The sequence below is a fragment of the Drosophila hydei genome, unplaced genomic scaffold (genome assembly GCF_003285905.1).
Source record: "Drosophila hydei strain 15085-1641.00,03,60 unplaced genomic scaffold, DhydRS2 tig00000001-arrow-pilon, whole genome shotgun sequence".
NCBI classification, from domain to species: domain Eukaryota; kingdom Metazoa; phylum Arthropoda; class Insecta; order Diptera; family Drosophilidae; genus Drosophila; species Drosophila hydei.
In genome coordinates this window covers 15069428-15090990 of record NW_022045643.1, presented here as the reverse complement: position 1 = coordinate 15090990, position 21563 = coordinate 15069428, and the positions used below count along the sequence as shown (strand labels likewise).

Genomic DNA, 21563 nt, shown 5'->3' with positions numbered 1-21563 from the left:
AACACCTTACATCGAACCCTGAGCTTGTGTCAACTCCTCTACCAATGCCGGCATTACAATGCTTATATGTTTCAACTGAAATTATTTGGGGAAACTTATAGCCGGTATCCAAAATGTAATAAAAATTAAAATTTTAGAAAATATACTTTAAACTAAATATAAAATTTGGAGGCTCTTGCTCTTAAGTCGTACGAGAATAGTGATCGATTACTTGAAGCAAAATTGATATGCATGCTGCACAGACCTACAAATGTATAGAATTTCAAGTCAGTAGCTTTTATATATGCTGAGGTCGACGCGATCACACAGACGGTCAAACGGACGGTCTGCCACTCCTCCTTCTGCTTGTTACCTACATTTGCACAGCAGCATTATACCCATATTTCTCATTTTCAATCGGATCAGGGTATAACAAGCCGCAATAATGAGAAATGAAAATGTATGAATGAAAATGTAATGTCACGAATAGAAGGAGTATATTAATTTTGTAAAATAATACGACTTGTTGGGAGTTCACTTCACATAAAGTATTGTGATTCACCAGATAAACCCACAACAGGCGTGTCAAATCAGGAAATACTCTATCTGTTATATCAGAAATACTATTATTTAAAATGCTAGAGAACATCTACTCTCGTTGACAACTCTATCTAAAAGATATACCGAATATATCGTGGCTACTCAACTATTAGAAGCTATGAACCATGGCTCATAGCTCTACATTCACCTTCTTAATAAAATGGCATGTATGTAATATGAAACTTTAAGGGTGCTAATTGAGTATAATTTTACCATGATATTTAATAATTGTCACTGTAATAAAATAATTAAATTACAAATATTGGTTATATTGTTATACATCCTTCCATGGCAGCTGATGTACTTAAGCTAAAGGAAATCATAAAACTTTCGTACTCAATGATCCAAAGAGCTGCTTACTAACATACTTGGATAGTTTTAAGTCAATGTCGCTGACTTTTCAGATGTCATCGCAAAGAGAAGTTCAAAGGAATTGAATTTCCAATTTAGATTCTTTCAACATCTTTTAAAAGTGCTTAAACGTTTTAACTTTAATTAAAATTTCAACATGTTTTACATGCAGACGTTCAAAGACACACACACACACACACACATGTGTGTGTCTAGTCGTTTCCACACCCGCATAAATTAACTTTACGTAGCTCGGCTCCCGTCCCGATCCCCCGTAAACGTTGCTGTAAGTACCTTATCTTAATGCGCGCCATATCTACCCTAATGCAGATAATAGGACAGGCCGCTATTTAAAGTCTAACAACCCTTTTTATATGCAAATTGTTGCTCCACGCGCCACGCCCTAACGCCCATCGCCCATCGCCCCATCGCCCTATCGCCGCGACACCCCAATATCCCGACGCCTTGGTTGCCAACTGAATGACTGCCTGCCAGCCAAGTTGCGCACACAACTTGACATTTTTTTCATAGTTCGCAAAGATATATATATGTTTATATCTAGCAGTACAGCAGAGGTGCGCTCTTTTTTTAATTTCCCCCATTTAAACATGCTGTGAAAAGAAAAAGCAATGTACGGCGTTTATATAGGTATGTACTATGGCTATGTGGGTGCGGGCGTGCGACTCTGCGAAGTTCTGGAATGGGCGTTAACTCTGCTAAGGTTTACTCAGCAATGTGGTCCCTAGTCTATGTGTGTGTGTGTATGTGTGTGTGCGTGCTGTGCTCCTGTGCTTTACATCTACAGCTCTTTATACGTGTTCACGAGGGGAAAAGAGTATATAGCTTTTTGCAATATCAGTCTGCGTCGTTTACAATAAGCAACTTATACTCCTGCTAACAAAAATACATCGTATCTACGGCTTGACAAATCAGATAAAAGTATATATTCCAGCATTTTAAAGCTCAAATCTCAAAATGTTAGAGATGGATTGCCTCATTGCGACGTAGCAAATCGGAGAACCTTAATAAATAAGTAAATTTAACTGTAAATTTAACTGTAATAAATAAGTAAATTTAACTGTAATAGAGTATTATACAGTCGTTCGCATCCGGCTGCAGTAGCCTTACTTGTTTTGCCTGACAGTTCACGCTGGAATTTTTCATACATACATATATACATACATTCAAATATATATATATATAGGCTAGAGTGTGTGTGTGTGTATGGGAAAAACTTTACAATAATTTGCAATTTAAATAGTTTTAATTAACTTTTACTAATTTGTCGACGCTCAACTTGCTCAACTTGGCAAACTAATTTTAAAGTGATTTATTATTTAAACGGCTTGATGATTGACAACGCCCAAAAAGGGGCGCTAAATTGCCTGCGGCCTAATTAGCAAGGTGTGCTTAGCGCACTGTGGTCTCCCATTTGATTGAGTGAAAGCGCTTTCAAAGTGCCCATAAAAGGCCACAGATTTAACAACTAAGAGCGGCAAAACAGTTATGCATGACTCTCACATATTCAAATGCTGCAAAAAGGTTTTAGCTCTAATGAACGCCTCTTTAAAGTAGAATATTTCTGTTTTGCAGGTGACTGGATGTGTAGGTCTGATATGATAATATAGTTCATACTGAATTACAATTTAACATGGTACAATTTAAAAAAAGAAATCTCAATTTGATAAATCAAACCTCATTATTATGGCTGGGTTGAATTATTTTTGAAAAGTTCAATAATGCTTATGTCTTTTAAAAACATATCGAATGAGAAGACGTTAACAGAAAAATATATTTATAACACTTGCTGTTTGTTTAAGCCATTACGACGCAATCATTGTAGGTCCACAACACTCCCGACTTGCAGCCGCCCGACCCATAGATAAACGTGTGATTGTATCGTCGTATCAGCAGCAGGGTCAATCCCGACAATAGAAAGATTCCACCAAAAAATATGCCAATACATAATTCCTTGCTTCTGATAAAGTTAAATCTAAACACTCCTTTAAAGTCAGTTAATTTTATACATTCCACGACACATACTCACCGTTTCTGGCTCTTCAATAGATCAAAGTTGCAACGTCCAATTAAACGTCCACAGTCCCGGCATGTTGATCTGGCAAGTACTTGGCTCGTTTGATCACATAGTTTTTTGTACTTGCTCACAATTTCAGCGATGCTTCTACAGGTTCGCGTTTCCATGCAGCACTTGGGATTCGGGCTTGCCATTTTCAGCTTTTTAAGGCAATGTAATGTGTAATACATATAATGTAAAACATATAATGAAATGATACATAGGCTTTATGAGAACTGTGAAACTTGATTCAACTGCCTGCTGCGGTTAGGCTTTACAGCTATCACTATTCAATTTAAAATATATAAAAATGAAAATACCGTTAGTTGTCCGTATTGTGATGAACATAGAATACCCTTCACAGTTAAACTTTTTATTCCAAGTTTTCTCATGGTAGCAAGCAAAAAGGCGAACTCCTCTTGCAAGCTATTATATGTCGTAGCATAGACGAAGCTATAAATTTTTACACTCTGAACTTTTCCTGAAACTCATGAACTCTCGGTTGCTATTCAACAACATGAGTGATGGACTACAGCCTCATTAAGCTTCTATATTTAATGATTTTAATCAGAGAGTGTGTCATGAAACATTCTCTCATGCAGTAATATGAATTTTTTTAAACAAATAACATGAACGCGTAATATTAAGCTATGAGTTTTCATTAACGTTCGTCGATTGACCACTCTGTCGATGTGGATGTTGATCAGGAATACAGAAATTCGTTGTATCCTTTTTATTGCTTTTACGCATAAAGGGTAAATAATGAAAAATTCGAGAAATTGGTCAATAATCAGGATTCGTAATGAGTTGAACGCAATCGACACCATTATGTATGTTGTTATATGGAAGCTGATTTCAATTAAAGTGGCGCCGGGTCGTTTCATTTCCAGATGACCAATCCGCTGGCATTAATTTTCAATAAAAATTCCATAAAGCAAAAAGTAATTAACAACAAATTACGAAGATGGTGGCAAACAACAGGCGAGCCGCAGACGATACACTTAGGGCTAATTACATTTGCTGCGGCTCTAAAAAGATGGTTGGCATTGAAGGCAATTGCCGCAGAGACGAGAAAATCTCATTTTTAAAGTATTCAGGAAAACTTCTGGTTTCCATTAATGAAAAGAGCTGCGCCAAATTAAATATATCAAATAAATGAATAGTAGCGAACAAACAATTGTAAGCTACATAATTGATTTACCAATGTATTTATTTCTCCATGCTTCTTCATGCTTCTTCATGGACCTAATGAAAAGTTTCCACAGCGGTTGACCGGGTCTTGGAAGCCAAGTACATGGTCTGTAATTAGTAATTGGCCAACTGCAGTCAGCAAAATAATTGACGGCACAGAAAAAATAGGTACACATGCACACATATATACACATTCCAGATACATTCATGGAAACAGCAATTTACAACACCAGCCGCTCGCAAAGTAAAAGCAATGGCTGCGAGCCACAACATTTTTGGCAAGTGATGCGAAACTAATGTGCCCAAAAGTCGACTGTGTTGTTGTAGACACCCGCTGTGTGGCTAGTGTTGACCATTCAACTCTGCGCCGGTCCCTGGCCACCAACTGTTAGCGCAAATTGCAATCATATTAAAATCAGTCGCCAAATGAACGAATTAAAAAACCCCGCAATTAGTTTTCTGACCATAGAATAGAAGTGGGCATCAAAAGGACATGCTAAATTCTGCTTGCCTTGTCAAATCTGTTGAGTCTCCTATCAAAGCTGCAGAATATTAAATCACAGAAATTCAGCAAAAATGATTTTAAATAAGTTCTTTTCACAATAAATATTTAAAACAAGTAAAAGTCAACTAGGATTTTTATGTTTTACAATCGAAAGGTCAAAAGCGTCCATAGTATAACTTTTTTGATTTTATTTATATGGCTTTTTTTTTATAGACAGTACAAACTTATCACTTATTTCTCCATATTTTATATTTAAAATAAAAGGAAATAGTATTATTTCCATGAGAATGAGATTATGGATAGTTTATATTCTCGCTTCATCGCCTTGACCCAGAATATATGATTGAATAACAGCCTTATAGGAGCCTCTTTCCCGAACATCATTAAAATGTTGAATTTTATCAATGTCATAAAAATTACCAAATTCCCAATTCGTGCTTGGTTTGTTTACTTTGCATTGACATTATGGAGACGGCATGAATAATTATGCTCATCGCTGGCAGCATACAATAATGTAATTAATTGTATTCGTACATGCAACAGGAAGAGGCAGGGCAAAAACTTAAGCAGTCACATTCACACATCCTCAGTCGGAGACAATTGAAACTTTTGCCAACAACCGATGACAGCTCAAACAGATTGTCATTTGAGGACACGACTTTCTTTTTGCCAGCCGGCATGCCAGCGACCAAATTATCGCAAGGATGCGAACGACTACACTGAGACTGACTATGTCTAAGGGTCCTGGCTTACCGACTCACATATTTCAACTTACATGTAAGTATGTATGCATTGGTATGCGTATTTATATGCAGTACTTAAGTGTGCGGCTAGAGGGACATACGTAGTTGACCGAGAAATAGTTTGTGGTTGTTTTTATGCCACCCACATTCGATTCGCTTTTCCTTTTTCATATTGTCATTTCGTCATGCGTTTCATTCAGTTGTACAAAGCAGACGCCGGGTGCTTCTCGACTGATGTGGGTCTTCGTGTCTATGGGATTTTGTTCTTTGCTGTCAGAGCAATTGATATTGGGTGTAAATGCAACAGCATCCACATTGTTGGCAAGGGCCGCTGGCACATTCTGAGACGGGCTTGAGCTCATTATTGACATTTTCGATTTGCCAGTTCTTCCATAAAATATTTCGTATTTGTTGTAGTTCATTTTGCCTCACGCTAGTTCCACGTTTCACCAATGTCACCGTCACGTCTCTGCTGCTGCAGTTGCATTCCTTAACATTTCTTTTCCTTTGAGAAATGTGATGGACATTATGCTCGTACAATGTATTGAAATGTTATCTCTCGCGACGTCATCCATGAGGAAGAACGGTGTTGTATATGCTACTGCAATTATACCCAAGCAGCCATTTATGGAGCTAAGCTATAGGCACATAACTCGCGAAGATAAAAATCTGAATACTGAATACAATTCTTTCAGTGTCTTGAACAGGTAAATAGTTTCATAGCCCAGTCATAGATTGGGTCACTTACAAACTGACTCCCAAGTGCTGAGTCGATTTATATGTCTTTATAAAATTGTTTACTGGGTAAGCAGTGAGCTTTTGAACAAGCGTTTACTATAGCTCTGCAACTATTGCTGGCTTTCTATATGTGTATCCATTGTCCTTACAGCTATTGTTTAATGGTCACATTAAAACAGCCCTATTGTTGTCGTTGTCGTTGTCGTTGTCGTTCTCGTTCTCGGTCTTGTTCTCGTTGAAGTTATTCTGCTGGTTGCTGTCGTCGTTGCAGTCATTTGACCACACCCTTCGCATACTTTTTCTAGCGCATTTATTTACAATACTCCAGACGGGAACTATGAATCACGCTCAAAACTATGCAATAAAAATATAGGCTTGTGCCATTGGCCTTTTTAGTGGCTTTTTGGTGCACTACCTCTCATATGTGGTGCTTACTCAAGCGGTATTTGCCCAGTCTGTGCTTGAGTGTCTGTTAACGTATTGAAGTAAGGACTCGAAAATTCTATGACTGTGTATCACAATCGACTGAATGCATAAAGTAATAGATTAGCTAGACCTAGTCCATATTCGATTCTATATCTGGTATATCAGAAGATCTATTATTCAAAGTGTTAGAGACTTGAAAATTTGAACTTTATTCAACTAAACTAATGCTGACCTCCTCAACGTAATTACCAAAAAATATATTTGTATATATAAGAACGTATCTTCCAATGCTTTTGAACTGGCAGCGTTTAGACCGTGAAAGTGTATTATGTAGTCGGTAGCGGCCGACTGCAGTATTTTTACTTGTTTTATGTTTACAGCAGCCTTTGGTCGATGAGTTATCGATCCAGAAAATTATGTGAATGAGTCTCGAATATCCACTTTGGATGGATGCTGCATTGCCTGCAAGCCGAAGGACTCGGTTCTACTATTATTTAAATAGCTAATTATAAATTATAAAATCAGCAGAATACGGGGTTACTAATTAATACAGTCCTACTCTAATCCACATGATAACTAAGGCTAAATGGTCCTATTATGAGTTCCGACTTTCGCATGTATTTATACTCATTCACTAAATGAAAGAGTATATTAGATTAGACCAATGTCCGCAAAGGTTAAAAGATTTAAATTGATATATATATATACGCAACTGCCATTATCTTATATAGAGATAAACTTTACCGATATACCCAGACTCGGCAAATGGGAACTGACTCTACCTGGTAAATTAGAAACGCCGTTATTTAAACGCTAATATCCAATTCAGAATATGTATATATATTTTCCAAAACTTTATAGCTGGAAACTTAATTACTGCTGAATCCTTTTTGATCTCTTTACCAACAAATATTGAACTGTGTCTAAGGTGAATGGGTATTATACAGTCGATAGCGCCCGACTGTCCCATTCTTACTTATTTATTTCATAATTACTTGAAGTTAAATAATATACCCATTTTACTTTGTATTCGCAATGAGTATAAATCACGCACTTTCCGGAAATAATATTAAAATAATACATTAACTTCACCAAACGTTGCATCGCCCACGCGATTGTAAGAACAAAAAATATAATTAATTACACGACGTAACAGTTATCATTGGCAAACCGAATTTAAGATACTCTCACTGAGATATGTGTAATGAAATAATATTTATTTTTCATTATTGTCAAGATATAAAAATATTTAGAAAACATGTAATAAAGCTAAATGTATCTAAAAAAACCAAATATTTTTTGTATGTTGGCGTAGGAAATAAATATGAATATGTGAGCCTAGAAAGTGCTTATAAAATAAAATAACTTAAATGTGCACAATCCGTTGCTCCCGCTATACACTATATGCGATAGAGTATTATATGTCTCGGCAAAATGTCAGAGATTGTCGTGCAGACACTCTACCCAACTAGGACAAGACCATGCGACTCCTAGTGCAAATCACAATTGCTATTTGGAAATATAATGTAATAAAAGGATATTTCCACTAGGGTTTGGCCCAATTTTGATACGACTCATTAAGAGTGGCATAAAGCAAAAGTGCCTTGCCATAATATACCCTATGCTCAACTATAAGCTGACATTTTCAACTATTATTCTTTGAGTATAATTCGATTTCGTTTTTTCCCATAAATTCTATTATTTTATTTGTACACAGCGTTGAGTGCTTACAGGGTATACACATGTACATCAATTCCAATTCTTTCAATCAGTTCTGGTCAAATAGCGTGACCCAAAACTAAAATTGACGGGATTGCACCTCGGGAACCTAGAAGAAGTTGCAAGTAAGAGGGAAATACGCAGCAACAAGAGAGCCATGACATGGTGAAATGTGTTGTCGACGCTGACGTATCCCCGTAGCGTACGACGACACAGCAAATTGGCGACTTCCATTTAACGACAATATAAGCACGTTAGCCTACAGACTCACACATTGTACCCAATAGCTCGGTAAAGAAAAGCAGCTATGAGAATGTTTGTGAGATTTAATAAAAGTGTATAAATAATCATTAAACTTGGTCTTTGACAAATCAAAATTTAGTTTTTCAGCTTACTTTCATTTCTTACATTCATTATAAATAGAATTGCACATCACAATTTAGTTTTCTGGATTACTCTAACTTTTATAAGAAGTATTCCAAATCTAAAATTCTTCTTTATATTCCGCTGTGCTCAAACAGATCTTTCACATATGGAACATCAATAAAATAAATATGTATGACAAGTTCATGTTTTAATTTAATGACCCGATAATCGTAAGATCTTAAGCTATTTTATTCATTAAAAATTAATTAGTTTTAATTTTTTAAAGTTTTTTTTTTCAATATAACAGAAAGCTTAGCTGAACATAAGGTGTACAAGACATGTAGAGATAATACCAAATTAAAGATATTCATAGCTGGGTTTTCCCTAATGTCTCTATTAAATAATTCTCCTATTGTGTTAAAGTGTATGGTATGCCGCTGTATATACGTTTGACCACAAAACGTTTGAGCCATTAAGTAACAAGTGCTAACTTTTGTGATACCTCAAACTGAGCTCGAGCACTTTACTCGTAATGTCGCCGAAGTGGTTAAACCTCCCGCTAGCTTGTTTTTGAGGGGTTTGTATGCCATGAGATTGGGAGGAGGCGGAGGAAGTTGCACAGCAAAATGGTTTAAAGAACGGCAAATGGCACAATGCCCGCCACAGGGACGGGTGACTTATAAGAGGGCACAATTAGGCGAACGGGAGTTAGGAGGTGTGGCAATGCCGGAGAAGTCGCGTGGCAGCATTAGCCCATAAGTCAGGCGCCTGCACCAAAAGCAAAGCAACACAACAACAAAACGTAATTCAATGCCCACGACGTCGTCGTCGACGTCGGAGCCCGAGGCGCGCTCTCTATGAAAATTGGCTACGTGGAGGACTTTAGAGTGGACAAGCACATGAAACACAATTCAAAAACACTTCGACCGGCAAAGTTGCCAGACGGAATTTCTTCTGCAGTGTGCACAACACGGCCAAGAGCTGTCTCAAGGAAGTCCAGCCTGAAAGTTGCGCACTTTGTTTTGATAACTTTCTTGTAAGATATTTTAATAAACTTTTGCTTGACTTCATTAAACCCGATTCAAGTAAATATGTGTGGTTGCCTGCGCGCCGCCTGTTTGCCCCCAATAAGTTGAAACAATCGCGCCTGATTGATAGGCAATTAGAGCAAACGGACGCAACGGAAGCTGCCGAAGCCGAAGAGTCAACAACCCTTTGCACATTAACAGCCAACTTTATCCCAGAGGTCTGTAACGAAAGTGTCATTAAGCTAATTGCCGCAAAAAATAGTGCAGAGGACAACGAACAACCTCAGCCGCAAATGGAAGCAAAGAAGTGCAACGTGTTGCAATAAAAATAATTTACATAAGCCAGGTAAGTCAACGATAAAAAACGTAGAAGCATTCGCCTACTTCCCACTGTCGATTCCACCAACCAACCAAGCATTATTCAAAGTGAAAAACATCGCAATGGTAAATTTCGATGCGGCTGAAATACTTGCATATGAGCCAACCGTCTGTGGGGTCTGTGGGACGGGTCTAACTGAACAGACCCACAATACTTGAAGCAAGTTACGCCCTGCTCTCGGTCACCTCCAGAACGCGGATATACTTGCATATAAGTATAAACCCTCCTCCTGTTTATGTGTACAACAGATGGACTCCGCCAACTGGCCTGGAACTGTGACTTCACCAACACAGGCACAATAATATGTTGAAGAGACTTTAAGGGCGGATACATGAAACAAGACAAATAGTGCGCGATTTTTTCATTCAAGAGCCCAGTACTGGCATCATTGCCCAAGCAAAGTGAGAAGTAGAACAAGTGGGCTCCTTACACTGTTTCACTGTTTACAGACAAAGGAACTGTGAAGTTGTTGGCCCGGCAGTTGTTGAGTTGCGTCTGAAGTGGATCTCAAGAGCTGCCGAAAATGGACATGACATGGACGCATTGCTTTTTGCAAGTATCCCGATAGTGGCTATCGAGTTGAAAGTTCCAAATGGCTCAAAAGAGATTTCTATGCTACCCAAAATTGTGATTTGACCTAAAGGAAATTTCTGAGTAATTCGGCACTCTAACAGTATAAATAATTCTTGCATTTTTAGGACCAGCTACAATTGTGTATTGGGATACAATAACAGAAAAATGTAACTGGCAACCAGAACCTCACAGAACACGAGACTCACGTCGACTACGGGTAATCAAAATCTTATACGTGAACTAATCGAGTAGAAGTAGCTCCTTTGAGTCGTTTTGAGTCGACGCGACATAGACGCTACCGTGGCGACTTTTGACCACAACAACGGAGTCACGCAAGGCAACGTCACGCTGAGATTTGTGTCACACCAGAGAAAGATATAGAGAGAGCGAAGGAAACGGAGACGGAGAGAGACAGAGAGCCAAGGAAAGCAAAGAGAGCTCTGGCTAAACGGATAATGTCCAACGAAGAGAACGACTACGTAGACGCTGTTGCTGGGGCTGGTGCTGGTACAGGTGCTGGTGCTGGTGCTGGTGCTAATGTTGGTCATGGAGATGGTGATGGCGAAGGCGATGGTGATGGCGACGGTGGCCTCGCAGCTGTTAATGGCGAGCCCATTCTAGGTGGCCAAACAATGGCTCAAATTAGTTCGAACTCACAACTCGAAGGAAACGTTTCGCCGACATTCACTCAGACGACAGGCCAGTTTGATGATAACGATAACCACGTGAAAACCAACAACTCACGACTGGGCCGAAACACCGATAGTAACTGCAATAGTCCTTCTAAGAGCCCCACCAGCCGACGTGCCGGCAGCTCAACAAGCTTTCAAATACATCTTCAAAATGCCCAATACAACGAGGATGATGACTTAGCAGGTGGGGACTTGCAGGGTAATAGCAGTGCAGCTCCGACTGTTGGTGGAGGTGGAGCTGCAGTCCGTGCCGCTGGCGGTGGCTCCTCGCACGACTATTGGTCCCAACGTAACGGTAGAGCCAGCGGACCAGCTGTAGGTTCGGGTGCAGGCCCAGGCGCACAGAGCGGCAACCAAAGTCGTACGCTTAGTCCCAGCTATTTGGATAACATGAGCGAGAATTCGGAGCAACCGCCAGTCGTGCCGCTTGTACGCTCAAAATCGAGGCCAGAAATCTCTAGTGCTGCGGCCTCCCGTTACTCGAATCTTTCATATTGGAAGGCTCGTCGCGTTGTGTTCTATCGCAATGGTGACCCCTTCTTTCCGGGCGTTGAGCTGCGCTACCGTCCCGGCCGAGATGTTACCTCGCTGGACAATCTGCTCGACAAGATCTCTCCCAAAATGGATTTGCCGCGTGGTGCACGCTACGTCTTCTCCATGGATGGCGACCGAAAATACCACCTCGATGAGCTGGAGGACGGTGCATTCTATGTGGTCTCCTCATTCAAGGCCTTCAAGGTAAGTTCCTTAGTTTTGTAACTTGTATTATAAGCGACGCGTGTTTAGCTTAAATTTAAATTTTTTTTTTTTTTTTTTTGCCACATTGCATTTTGAAGTTTAAGTGTTGCTTTCCACGTCAACTTTAGTGCAAAATCAATAGAAATTTGAATATTTTGGTATAATTATGCAAATGGAAACAGAATATATATATATATAAATTTATATATACTCACATAAAACTATATACGCTGCTAGTTTTTGCGGTCAGCGTCTCATTCCTCAACTCCAGTCCCAACCCTCAAATCGGGTCACTTGGCCTAAAAACTTAAGAAACTCTCACTTTTGTTTTTCTACAATTTTTGGTTCCGAACCCACATTTTTGCATGCGAACACTTTCGTTTTTATTGACCATTCGTCGTTCTCAGTTCTCAGTTCTCAGCTCTCAGTTCTATGGACTTGTTTTCGATTTGGTCCCACAACCTCTACGCTCTACTATATCTGTACACACATTGTATAGCTGTGTACGTGTGACTCGTCCGTGTGTGTGTGCATGTGTAAGAGCTTGTGTATAGCAATTGAAACTATGTAATACTCTCTTACCAATGTTCTTAGCCTGTTGGGCTATTTGTATTACATTCGTGGGAGTTTCACGTTTTACACGCCACACACGCAAAATATAAATCCGTGAAGTGGGGTTGACTTAGAAATTAGGTCTTGCGTCTAATGTCCCCTTCACATAGCTTCTAAGAGAATTACCCTTGTGAAAGAGAAAAAGAGAGTGGACGTCAGCTACAGCTTTGGCATGGTCTTACCAACGATGGTAGCCGACGCGTCCGTAAGATATTTGCTCAGACAGAACTCAAATTATATCAATTACATTTACAAACACCAAAAAAATCTCAACTCTACTTTACCAGATACAACTTAGAACGAAGATACAAATTGAAATTAAAACAAGCTATTAGAGACAATATTATTTCAAAGGCCTTTGAATTTGAATTGAATACTGAATTCAAATATATTCAGACAAGTTGACTTTTGAAGGGAGTGGAAATTTGAAAACTGAAATCCAAATAGCCAAATAGAATGCAATAATATATAGATATATATATTTATAAGTTAATGTTTATAATTACGTGTTTCTAAATTGATAAATAAGATACTGATCGACACTTTTACCACAACTCGTTTCTTGCCCCGTTTGAAGATTCAAATTAGAATGAGGATGAGGATGTGGTTATCGTGCTTAAGCAACAGCCGTAATTTATGCAATCTAATGCCAATGCCTAGCTCACTTTAAGCGCAATGAAATTCATAAGTTAGATTTTCGATTTGCATGAAGCACAAATTGAAATTTTAGGCAATCATTGAATTACACTTCCTTCACGTCCAACGCCTACAATTGAACGATTTTTACATGCCTTTGCTGAAGTCTGAGCAGTGCTGATAGGAATTCATGCATTCATAATCCGCAAAGACAATGGCATGGCGCGGTCTGCTCTCAGGCTATTTCGCGTATTGGCAACGCTAAGGCTACTTGCAGACTATTCCCTTAATGCACTCAGCTTGGCAAGCGTTCTCTGAGATCGGCCGAGACAAAGGCCAGCTAAAAGCTGTGCAGATGCACCACCGAAGCAACCTCGTGCAATGCCCGTGGCTGGTAAACAAAAGCGCAGCAGGAGACTTCTGCCAAATGAAAACTTATGACGAGGCGCCGGTCGGGCCGCCGGCGCTGCTGTTGCCGCATGGAGTTCCGTGTGGAACAAGAGGCGCACAAAATGCAACAAGGAACAATACCAAAGCATCAGGCATCGGAGCATGGAGTTGAAGCTATGCCCTGCAGATGGTTGAAGTGCATAAAATCCAGTGCTGCTCTCTGTAGCTCTGCGAACCCTCTCTAGACGTTTCCCTCTGAGAAAAGGGCCAATTTGAAAACTTGCGGTGTTTCACTTAGGGAAATTAAAGTGTATGTATGAGAGAGAAAATAGGAAGAAAGAGTGAGAGGAAGAGCTCTTGCTCGAGAAGGCGTTAACTGCATGTGGATTAAGCAAGTGTAATAATAGAAATTAATCTAGCTCCACATTTGATTCAACAGGAGCCAAGCTGCTGGCACGCAATCAAAGGTTAGGCTTACCAAAGCATTTATGATAATTTATTCGTCACGGGACGTGCGTGACCAGTGGGTCGAGCTGATATGATTTTGGGTGCAGCAAATTGCATTTGCCTTGTTAAAATAATTGCTCATATAGCGAAAGGGCCAAGGGCAACGAGGCACACACATAACCAGTGCTAGTCAATTAGTTATTCTACAGTATGTCCTCCCTACATGTGTTGTGACAAAATCGTTTTGAATTCAGACATTGGAAGCTCCTTTAAAGTTATTAGGTGCAGCCAATTGTAAATGATAACCGGCAAAGGCAACCGCGAATCGCATGTGCGAAATTACAAAGACAGAAAGGGTGTCGGTGCTGGGGTATGTGATTATGGGCTTGGGCTTGTGCTTGGGCGGCTGATGGTGTTGGTGCTGAAGGGCTTGTACGCGGTGCTGCGCCCTAAATTGAAAGAAAAATGGACACGAAGGGCTTCTGACTTTCAAAGCAGTCCAAAAGAAATTAAGATTTTTGGCAGAAACGTGCGCGGAAAGCTAAAAGCGAAACCTCTGCATCGCGAATGCAGCACGCAAGGTCAGGAGTCAGCAGCCAGGAGCCAGGAGCCAGGAGCCAAGAGCTAGGAGCCAGGCGCATTGTAATTAACTGCAAAACAGAATCGCACGAGCGAACGGAATTTGACGTCAATGTAAAGTTCTTTCTTCGTTGCGGCGAAAGCAAAGGGCACACAAATTATAACAGCCCTGTATCTGTGTCACACGACAGAGTTTCGCCTGCATCCACTGACAAGTGATGAGTTTTACTGCCATTTATGTGATACATGCGGTTCAGCTGTGGACGCAAATTGCGCGTTAGCATCTGTTAGCAAGGACAATCTCATCTGCAGCCATCTTCGCCGACGGCTATCGCAATGAATTGTTGATGCTCGTCTGCCAATCCAACGGAAGGCTGATTCATTTCTGACTACGTCGACATTGCTTTGCAATGCAGTGAATTGATTCGACAAACAATTGTTGCACGTAACGTCTGCAAGTCGTTTGCTCTTTGGCTTATCGGCAATTTAGCGCGGCGTCAAAGGCTGCAGTAGAAAAGGCAAAACAGATATCTATAGATACATAAATACAATTGTGCGTGTGTGCTTTGCGGCATTTACTATCAGGGCTAAACGACACCCAAGTACTGGCAGCAGCAAAACAAGCTCTGCACATGCCAACGATGCCAACGTAAGCAAAAACTTAACGTCTATTAATATTACGCATACGCCATGTTGCAAATGCATTCAATTGGCAAATGTGACCAGCGTACAGCTGGTGTGTTGGTGTGCTGCTGTTGCTGCTGCTGCATAATCCGTGAACGGATTTTGACCTAGTATTTAAAAGCACTTTAACAAATTACCGCCTGCCAATTACAAGGTATTTCCAAATCAAAACAGACACGTTTGGTGCTATTTAAATGCCATTCAGGCATTTCAAATTTTGTGGTCAAGTGTAAATCCGATGCTTTAATTGAAACGCAGCAGACGTAAAGCGACAAGCGCTGATGAAATAAATATTGCAGCCATATATGAAAATATGTAGGTGTTGAAATTAAAAACACACACGAGAAAAAACAACCCCAACCAACCAGACCAATAATAACAATTATTAAAAGCAATGGAACACAAATTGAAAATAATAAAGCCAACGACTCGCACCAACTTCGGTGCCGTAATAACAAATCGTTGAGTTACAGTGGTGAGATTTGTAAATACTGCAATTAAATATTGAATATATTCAAATATAACGAGGATGTCATATAAACAACATATTCAGACTAACCCTGCCTCACTTTTACTTTAAAAACAAGTAACAATTACCTAGGATGTACCCTGAAGCTAGTCCAAGCTGCAATTTCGAACCTAGAAGCTTTTATTATGCTCACATATATGCTTGTTTTTACCCCTGTAATAGAGTAAGATTGAAATAATGAAAATAGAAAAACGTAAATTTTTCATGCACGACAGATGCTTTTCCGCGTCTACACAATATTTTATTATGTTAGTCAATGCATATACAATTTATTTATTTGAAAATAGGAACTGTGCTCCATCAGGATTAGACACAGACTCAACAGTAACAGGATTATTTTTTAGCTCCCGCCTTTTTTGACCCGACCTACAAATTTAGAGAATTTATACTGCTTAAAGCAATACTGAATTTGTCAGTTCCGATTTGCCACGCTCCTAGTGGGCGTGGACATATATTTATATGGTTCTCTGGTTCTGAACTATAAAAATACAGTATTTACCACGTCCCCCATAACCGTCAAATATTTATTGGTTTATTAACATGTGTATGCATTTCAAAGTCAAGTCGGGGAAGTCTAGGCAAGGGTACTTATGAGTATATATACCAAATTTCAAGTCACTAGACAGATGGACGGACAGACGGATGGACAGTAAGACGGAAAGTACATAAAACCAATATGTCATATATGAAATGAGCCTTTCACTTGGCTGAATGCGAAAAATATAATTATATAATATTTTACACAATATTTAAAATAACTTATTATTTCATATCTAATTGGGTAAATTGTCTCTCTTATGCATTAATATATTTGATATGCTCTGCCTTTGATACATCATTTCCTCAATCATTTTTTTAAATAATATTAATATTATACTGAGATAAGTGAAGTCGGAAAACGGCACAAAAACAAACAAAACAGAATGAACGGCTTCTTTATCACACGGGTCACGCCTACCACCGCCGCTACTTCATTGATTATGCCAGATCCGAAAATAAACTTGCAGCTGACAATTCCATCAGAATTCATCTGCAATCGACGTTTCTCTAATTGAGAAAAATAAATGTATGAGTTTGTGTATACAATTATATAGAGAACTGGCGCTGCTAATCACAAAATTTTGAGAAGTGGCCTCCATTAACACCGCTTAGCGTTTCAAAATTAAAAAGAATTACCAGTTGACAGCTAGAACACATTTTAAGTGCAATTGCGATTCTTAGACTTGGGAAGAATTAATTCATTTGAATGTATGTGTGCACATGTATAGGAAAAAGTAGTGTGCTTGGTGCTGCTTGCCACGTGTCTTTGGTAATTGGCTGATTTCAATTCGCGTTCGATCTATACGTTCCATGGAGTATTTGCCAGCTAAGTAGGAATGCAAACTCCCTCCGGGAAATTTGGAGCTGGTATATAAAATATGATAATAAAATGGTTTAAAATACATAAATTCAATATTTCATACATAAATGATACATAAAATTAAATACAATATTTGGAGTCTCGATTTTATGGCTTAATATAAAAATCGACAATGCTTTCAGTCGATTACACTTGAAATACTTTTCGATCATTATCAGAGCATAATATTTAACAAAAATATTGTTAACTTTTACCCACGCGTTAATACATCAGATAGACAGACAGACGCACAAGGCTAGAGAAAGAATCCCATACGCAGGGCACAGAAAGAATACAGAAATGTGAATGCTTTTGAGTGCGTGTGTATGCTTGATATTCGGTTTGTAGACATGGGGGCGTATTGGGCGCTTCCGATTGCAGCTCTTTGACTCGTGAATTCATCTCCCAGGTATTTCGCCGGAATATTATAAATGTTTTGCCTGATTGAATTCTGTTCTCGACCATTGTTCAACAAACAAAGGTATACCACTCTACCACCCACTCAATGCGAACTGGCCAACTGCCGGGAACAGCTAGAGCGTTCCGGGCGCTCGACACTCGCCGGACATTCCTGTATAAACATGACAATTTAAAACGCATTACAGTGTGGCAATTAATTAAACTGTCATTGGTTGCAGGATTCGGAATTGCTCGCGTGCAAAGAGTCAAAATAAATTGTATGCAAGGCGTATTGGGTTAAAAGTAGCGCCCAGGGTAAATGGACGGCCAGCCCGTCGGACTGTCCACTGGTCATACTGTCAGACAGTCAAATGGCTAGACTGTCAGATGGCAGTAAAGCATTGAATGAATTTATTGAATTGTAAAAAGAACATATATCAGCGTTTTTAATTGCAGCATCAGAAACTGCGACGTAAACACCAACAAGGACTGGTGTTAAACAAATATCAGGGGACAGTTGTAAGTTGCTGCGGTTGCAGCTGCAGAGCTATAAATTGATAGACCGATTGCGTTATACTTCAAGGGCGAGCATTTCGTATCATACTTTTAATGTATAAAGAAGGAATATCTTTAATTTAAATATTATTTATATCTCAAGTTCTTTGAGACTAACGAAATACCTCCTGCTGGGAAGGTCGTCGTCACATTTTAAGCCCTTTTATACATCCCAAGACTTATGCCGTCAATCCCAATGAATTGTTTCAAAACAAAACAAGACGCCAAATAATTGTATTCTGCACAGAGCCGAGCCAAATTGTGCGCGTTCAGACATATCGTAACACAAATTAGCGAAATGTTGGCATCTTCCCTTGCTTCTGAACAGCCGCAAAGCCCAAAACCTAAGCCAGAGCCAAATGACAGTAATTAGAAATTGTAGTCTGTTTTTTTGTATACTTTTCGGGTATGGGAGTCTGTCCCTGGTGCTGGCATGGTTGGCTGCCTGTTCGCTGCCAAGAAATAAGTGGCCAACCAGCAACAGCGGCTGAAACAAATGATCACAAATTTTATACATAAGCCAAAGCACGTTAACTATTTATCCCATTTGGAAAATATACAAAATATATAAATTATTCACAGGCGTCTCCTTGCAGCTGGAATAGCACCAAAGCGACAATGTCCCGACCCCATCATATTTTCATAACTCCTGACCAAGACTTGCCGTCAAGGGATTTGTTTAAACTATGCAAAACAACTCAATTCACTCGGCACGCTGAAAAGTAGGCAACGTCGTCCTGACTCAATGCGCGCAGCAATAAAACACAGACGAAGCGAAATTGGTGTCGCCTGGCTGGGAAATGGGAATAGGAATGGGAACGAGAACGAGAATGGCAAGAAGGCGTCTTCAAGTTGAATTGATGGCTCAGACAACAAATTCGACTTGTGTGTCGTGTTCCATTGTGCGCTAATGGAGAAAGTTGTCAAGCAGCTGAAAAGGGGGCGGAAGAGGCCGAGGCCGTCTCTTGGGCGCTAGGGCACACTTCCGTTATTTTTCCAAGACAGCTTTCGCTGCGCGGACAAGGGATCAATACTAAAAATTGCATAACGAAACCGAGTCCATCTTTTCCTTGGCTTCAACTCTAGTCGATCTGTGCATGTGTACATCCTACAGTTCCCCCAAAGCATAAACGCGCAAAAGCACTTGGGCATTTGCTATCTACTTAGCTGCTTACGAGATTATTTATTTTTACCAGTGACAGTCTCTATTTTGCCCATAGTGTGTGTGTCGCACTGCTACAACGAGGACATATTGAAAAGTTTTAGAATTTGCAAACAGTTGTGCCGCGCTGTCAGCCACAAGATCGTGCACTGTCCAAGCAGCCAGCTGAGCTGGGCATGCCCAAGTTGGTCACGTCGTCGACGACGTTGTCATCGCTATCGTCAACGTCGCGTCGTTGACTAAAACTTATGAGTTTTGAAATGAAAACTGGTACAAGCGGAAATGCAATTGAAACGCCGCCATTGTCGTTCTGCATGTGTGTCGTCGACATCGTTGTTGATGGTTAACGTGTCGCCACAACCAGACCCCATCACCTACCCCATCTCCATCTCCATCTCCATCGCCGACCAGCAACCCCAACCCTACCATCATCACCGTCGTCGCCTTCTTTGGCGGAACCGTTAGCGTAACCGTTTGTGTGTATTGTGTAGGTTTTATATAAAGTTTGTGAGCTATTTGAAAATTCCATTAGACCCTGCTAACACACACACCCAGACACACACCACTCACACACACACATCAGACACACTGGCGCAGCTTTGTCAAGACACTCGGCCTGCCCGCTTCTGTTTCTGGTGAGGTTTTTGTTTGCTTATGTTTATGTATGTACTGCAATATTTACGCCATATTGTCGCCTGTGGTTTGGCGGACTTAGAACTTTTCAGCGGACATAGGCGCAACGAGCCAAATGGCGCAAGCAGTTCGCACAGGCCAAACAGTTGGTATACGGCAGCACGGGTATTGTGGTTGTTCGGGTCCGGGTCCGGGTCAAAACAACACATGAGTACAGCTCCTTAAAAGTTGCGCTCAAATACAATTTGCTAAACGCGGGATAAGTGCGTGTACGATTTTCTCAAGGCATATGATTTATGCTGCAAGTGTAGTGCCAGTGACATTAATTATATTAGCTGTGATAAATGCTTTTTTACACGGTCCATATGGTGTCGTAAGGCCAATTATTCAAATTGCCAGAGCCAGAGCCGCAGCCAGAGCCAGAGCAAGAGCCGAGCAAAACCTTGTCGCATAAATCAGGTCAGGCCATCTGACACGTGCTTTTAATTCATTCATTAGGCGAATCAAGTCAAGGCACACATTATATGCCAAAAATAGCAAATCAAGGCTAACTAATCCGCACAAGAAAAACCAATTACCGACCACATGTACGCCGAGTCGACCACAACGGAGATGACCACCTACCCGACCCGAGAACCACCCGAGAAGTCAACTCTCCGTGATTTTTGGGCGAAAGAGTCCGCTGTAAATGCGTTTCTGCAAACATCGCACGTAAATATCAATTGATTTCAATCTTTCCTTCAAATCTATGCGACACTTCAAATACTTAACTCATTACATACATTCATACATAGATACCCACATATATATGTCTATGTGTATAATACCTATTTCTAAAATATATAAGGTATTCAAATACTCGGGGACTCTCGGCTACTCTTGCCACATTTGCAACGGGCAACACTAATGTTGCACGAAGATTGGGGCTGCGACAGTCATAATTTAGCAGATCTTACAACCTGATGATATTTTGAAAAATGAATTTTCAGCAAGAATATATATAGAAGTTCATAGGGGCCCATATCCCCATTAAGTGAAAGTTAAAGTATTGAAAATATAGGTTGCATAGGTAACATTTTGCATTTTGCATTTTGCATTGCAAAATAAATTCATTGAAAATAGTTGGTTATTTTCACAAGCTTAAACTTATGTTTAATAATCTTTGAATAAGTTATGTACATGTCCGGCCCAGCCTAAATACGTACATAATAGTAAAGTTTTTTCCATAGAAGTCATATAATTTAATTGCCTATCAAAATAATTTGTGAAGCTACAAACTGTTGTTTTTATACCCTAAGCCCATTGAAAATGGGAAATCAGGGTATAATGATTTTGTTACAATGAATGTAACAGACAAAAGCATGAAACTTCTAATCCACCTGCTTTTCATTTGTAGGCCTAAAATGAGGCTAGCTTCAGATTTTCATTTCATGGAT

General features: G+C 39.8%; 2 protein-coding genes across 4 annotated transcripts in view; one reads left to right on the top strand and one right to left on the bottom strand.

Annotated features, from left to right (window-relative positions):
• Positions 1-2619: 2619 nt before the first annotated feature.
• Positions 2620-3231, bottom strand: LOC111604329. The gene is made up of 2 exons (XM_023322391.2): positions 2978-3231; positions 2620-2923 (listed from the first exon to the last, which is right to left on the bottom strand). The coding sequence occupies exons 1-2, from the start codon at positions 3193-3195 to the stop codon at positions 2746-2748; spliced, it is 396 nt and encodes a 131-aa protein (XP_023178159.2). The 5' UTR covers positions 3196-3231; the 3' UTR covers positions 2620-2745.
• A 1710-nt stretch (positions 3232-4941) lies between these two features.
• LOC111604292 (echinoderm microtubule-associated protein-like CG42247) overlaps positions 4942-21563 on the top strand; it is a 43093-nt gene continuing 26471 nt past the window's right edge. For 2 of the 3 annotated variants that reach the window (XM_023322315.2, XM_023322314.2), the window contains exons 1-2: positions 9105-10066; positions 10798-12102. In XM_023322315.2, the coding sequence (XP_023178083.2) occupies positions 11128-12102 (975 nt within the window). In that variant the 5' untranslated portion in view covers positions 9105-10066; positions 10798-11127. Of the gene's footprint in view, positions 5478-9104; positions 10067-10797; positions 12103-21563 lie in introns of those variants that run through there. The other variant, XM_023322318.2, reaches the window with a different exon arrangement.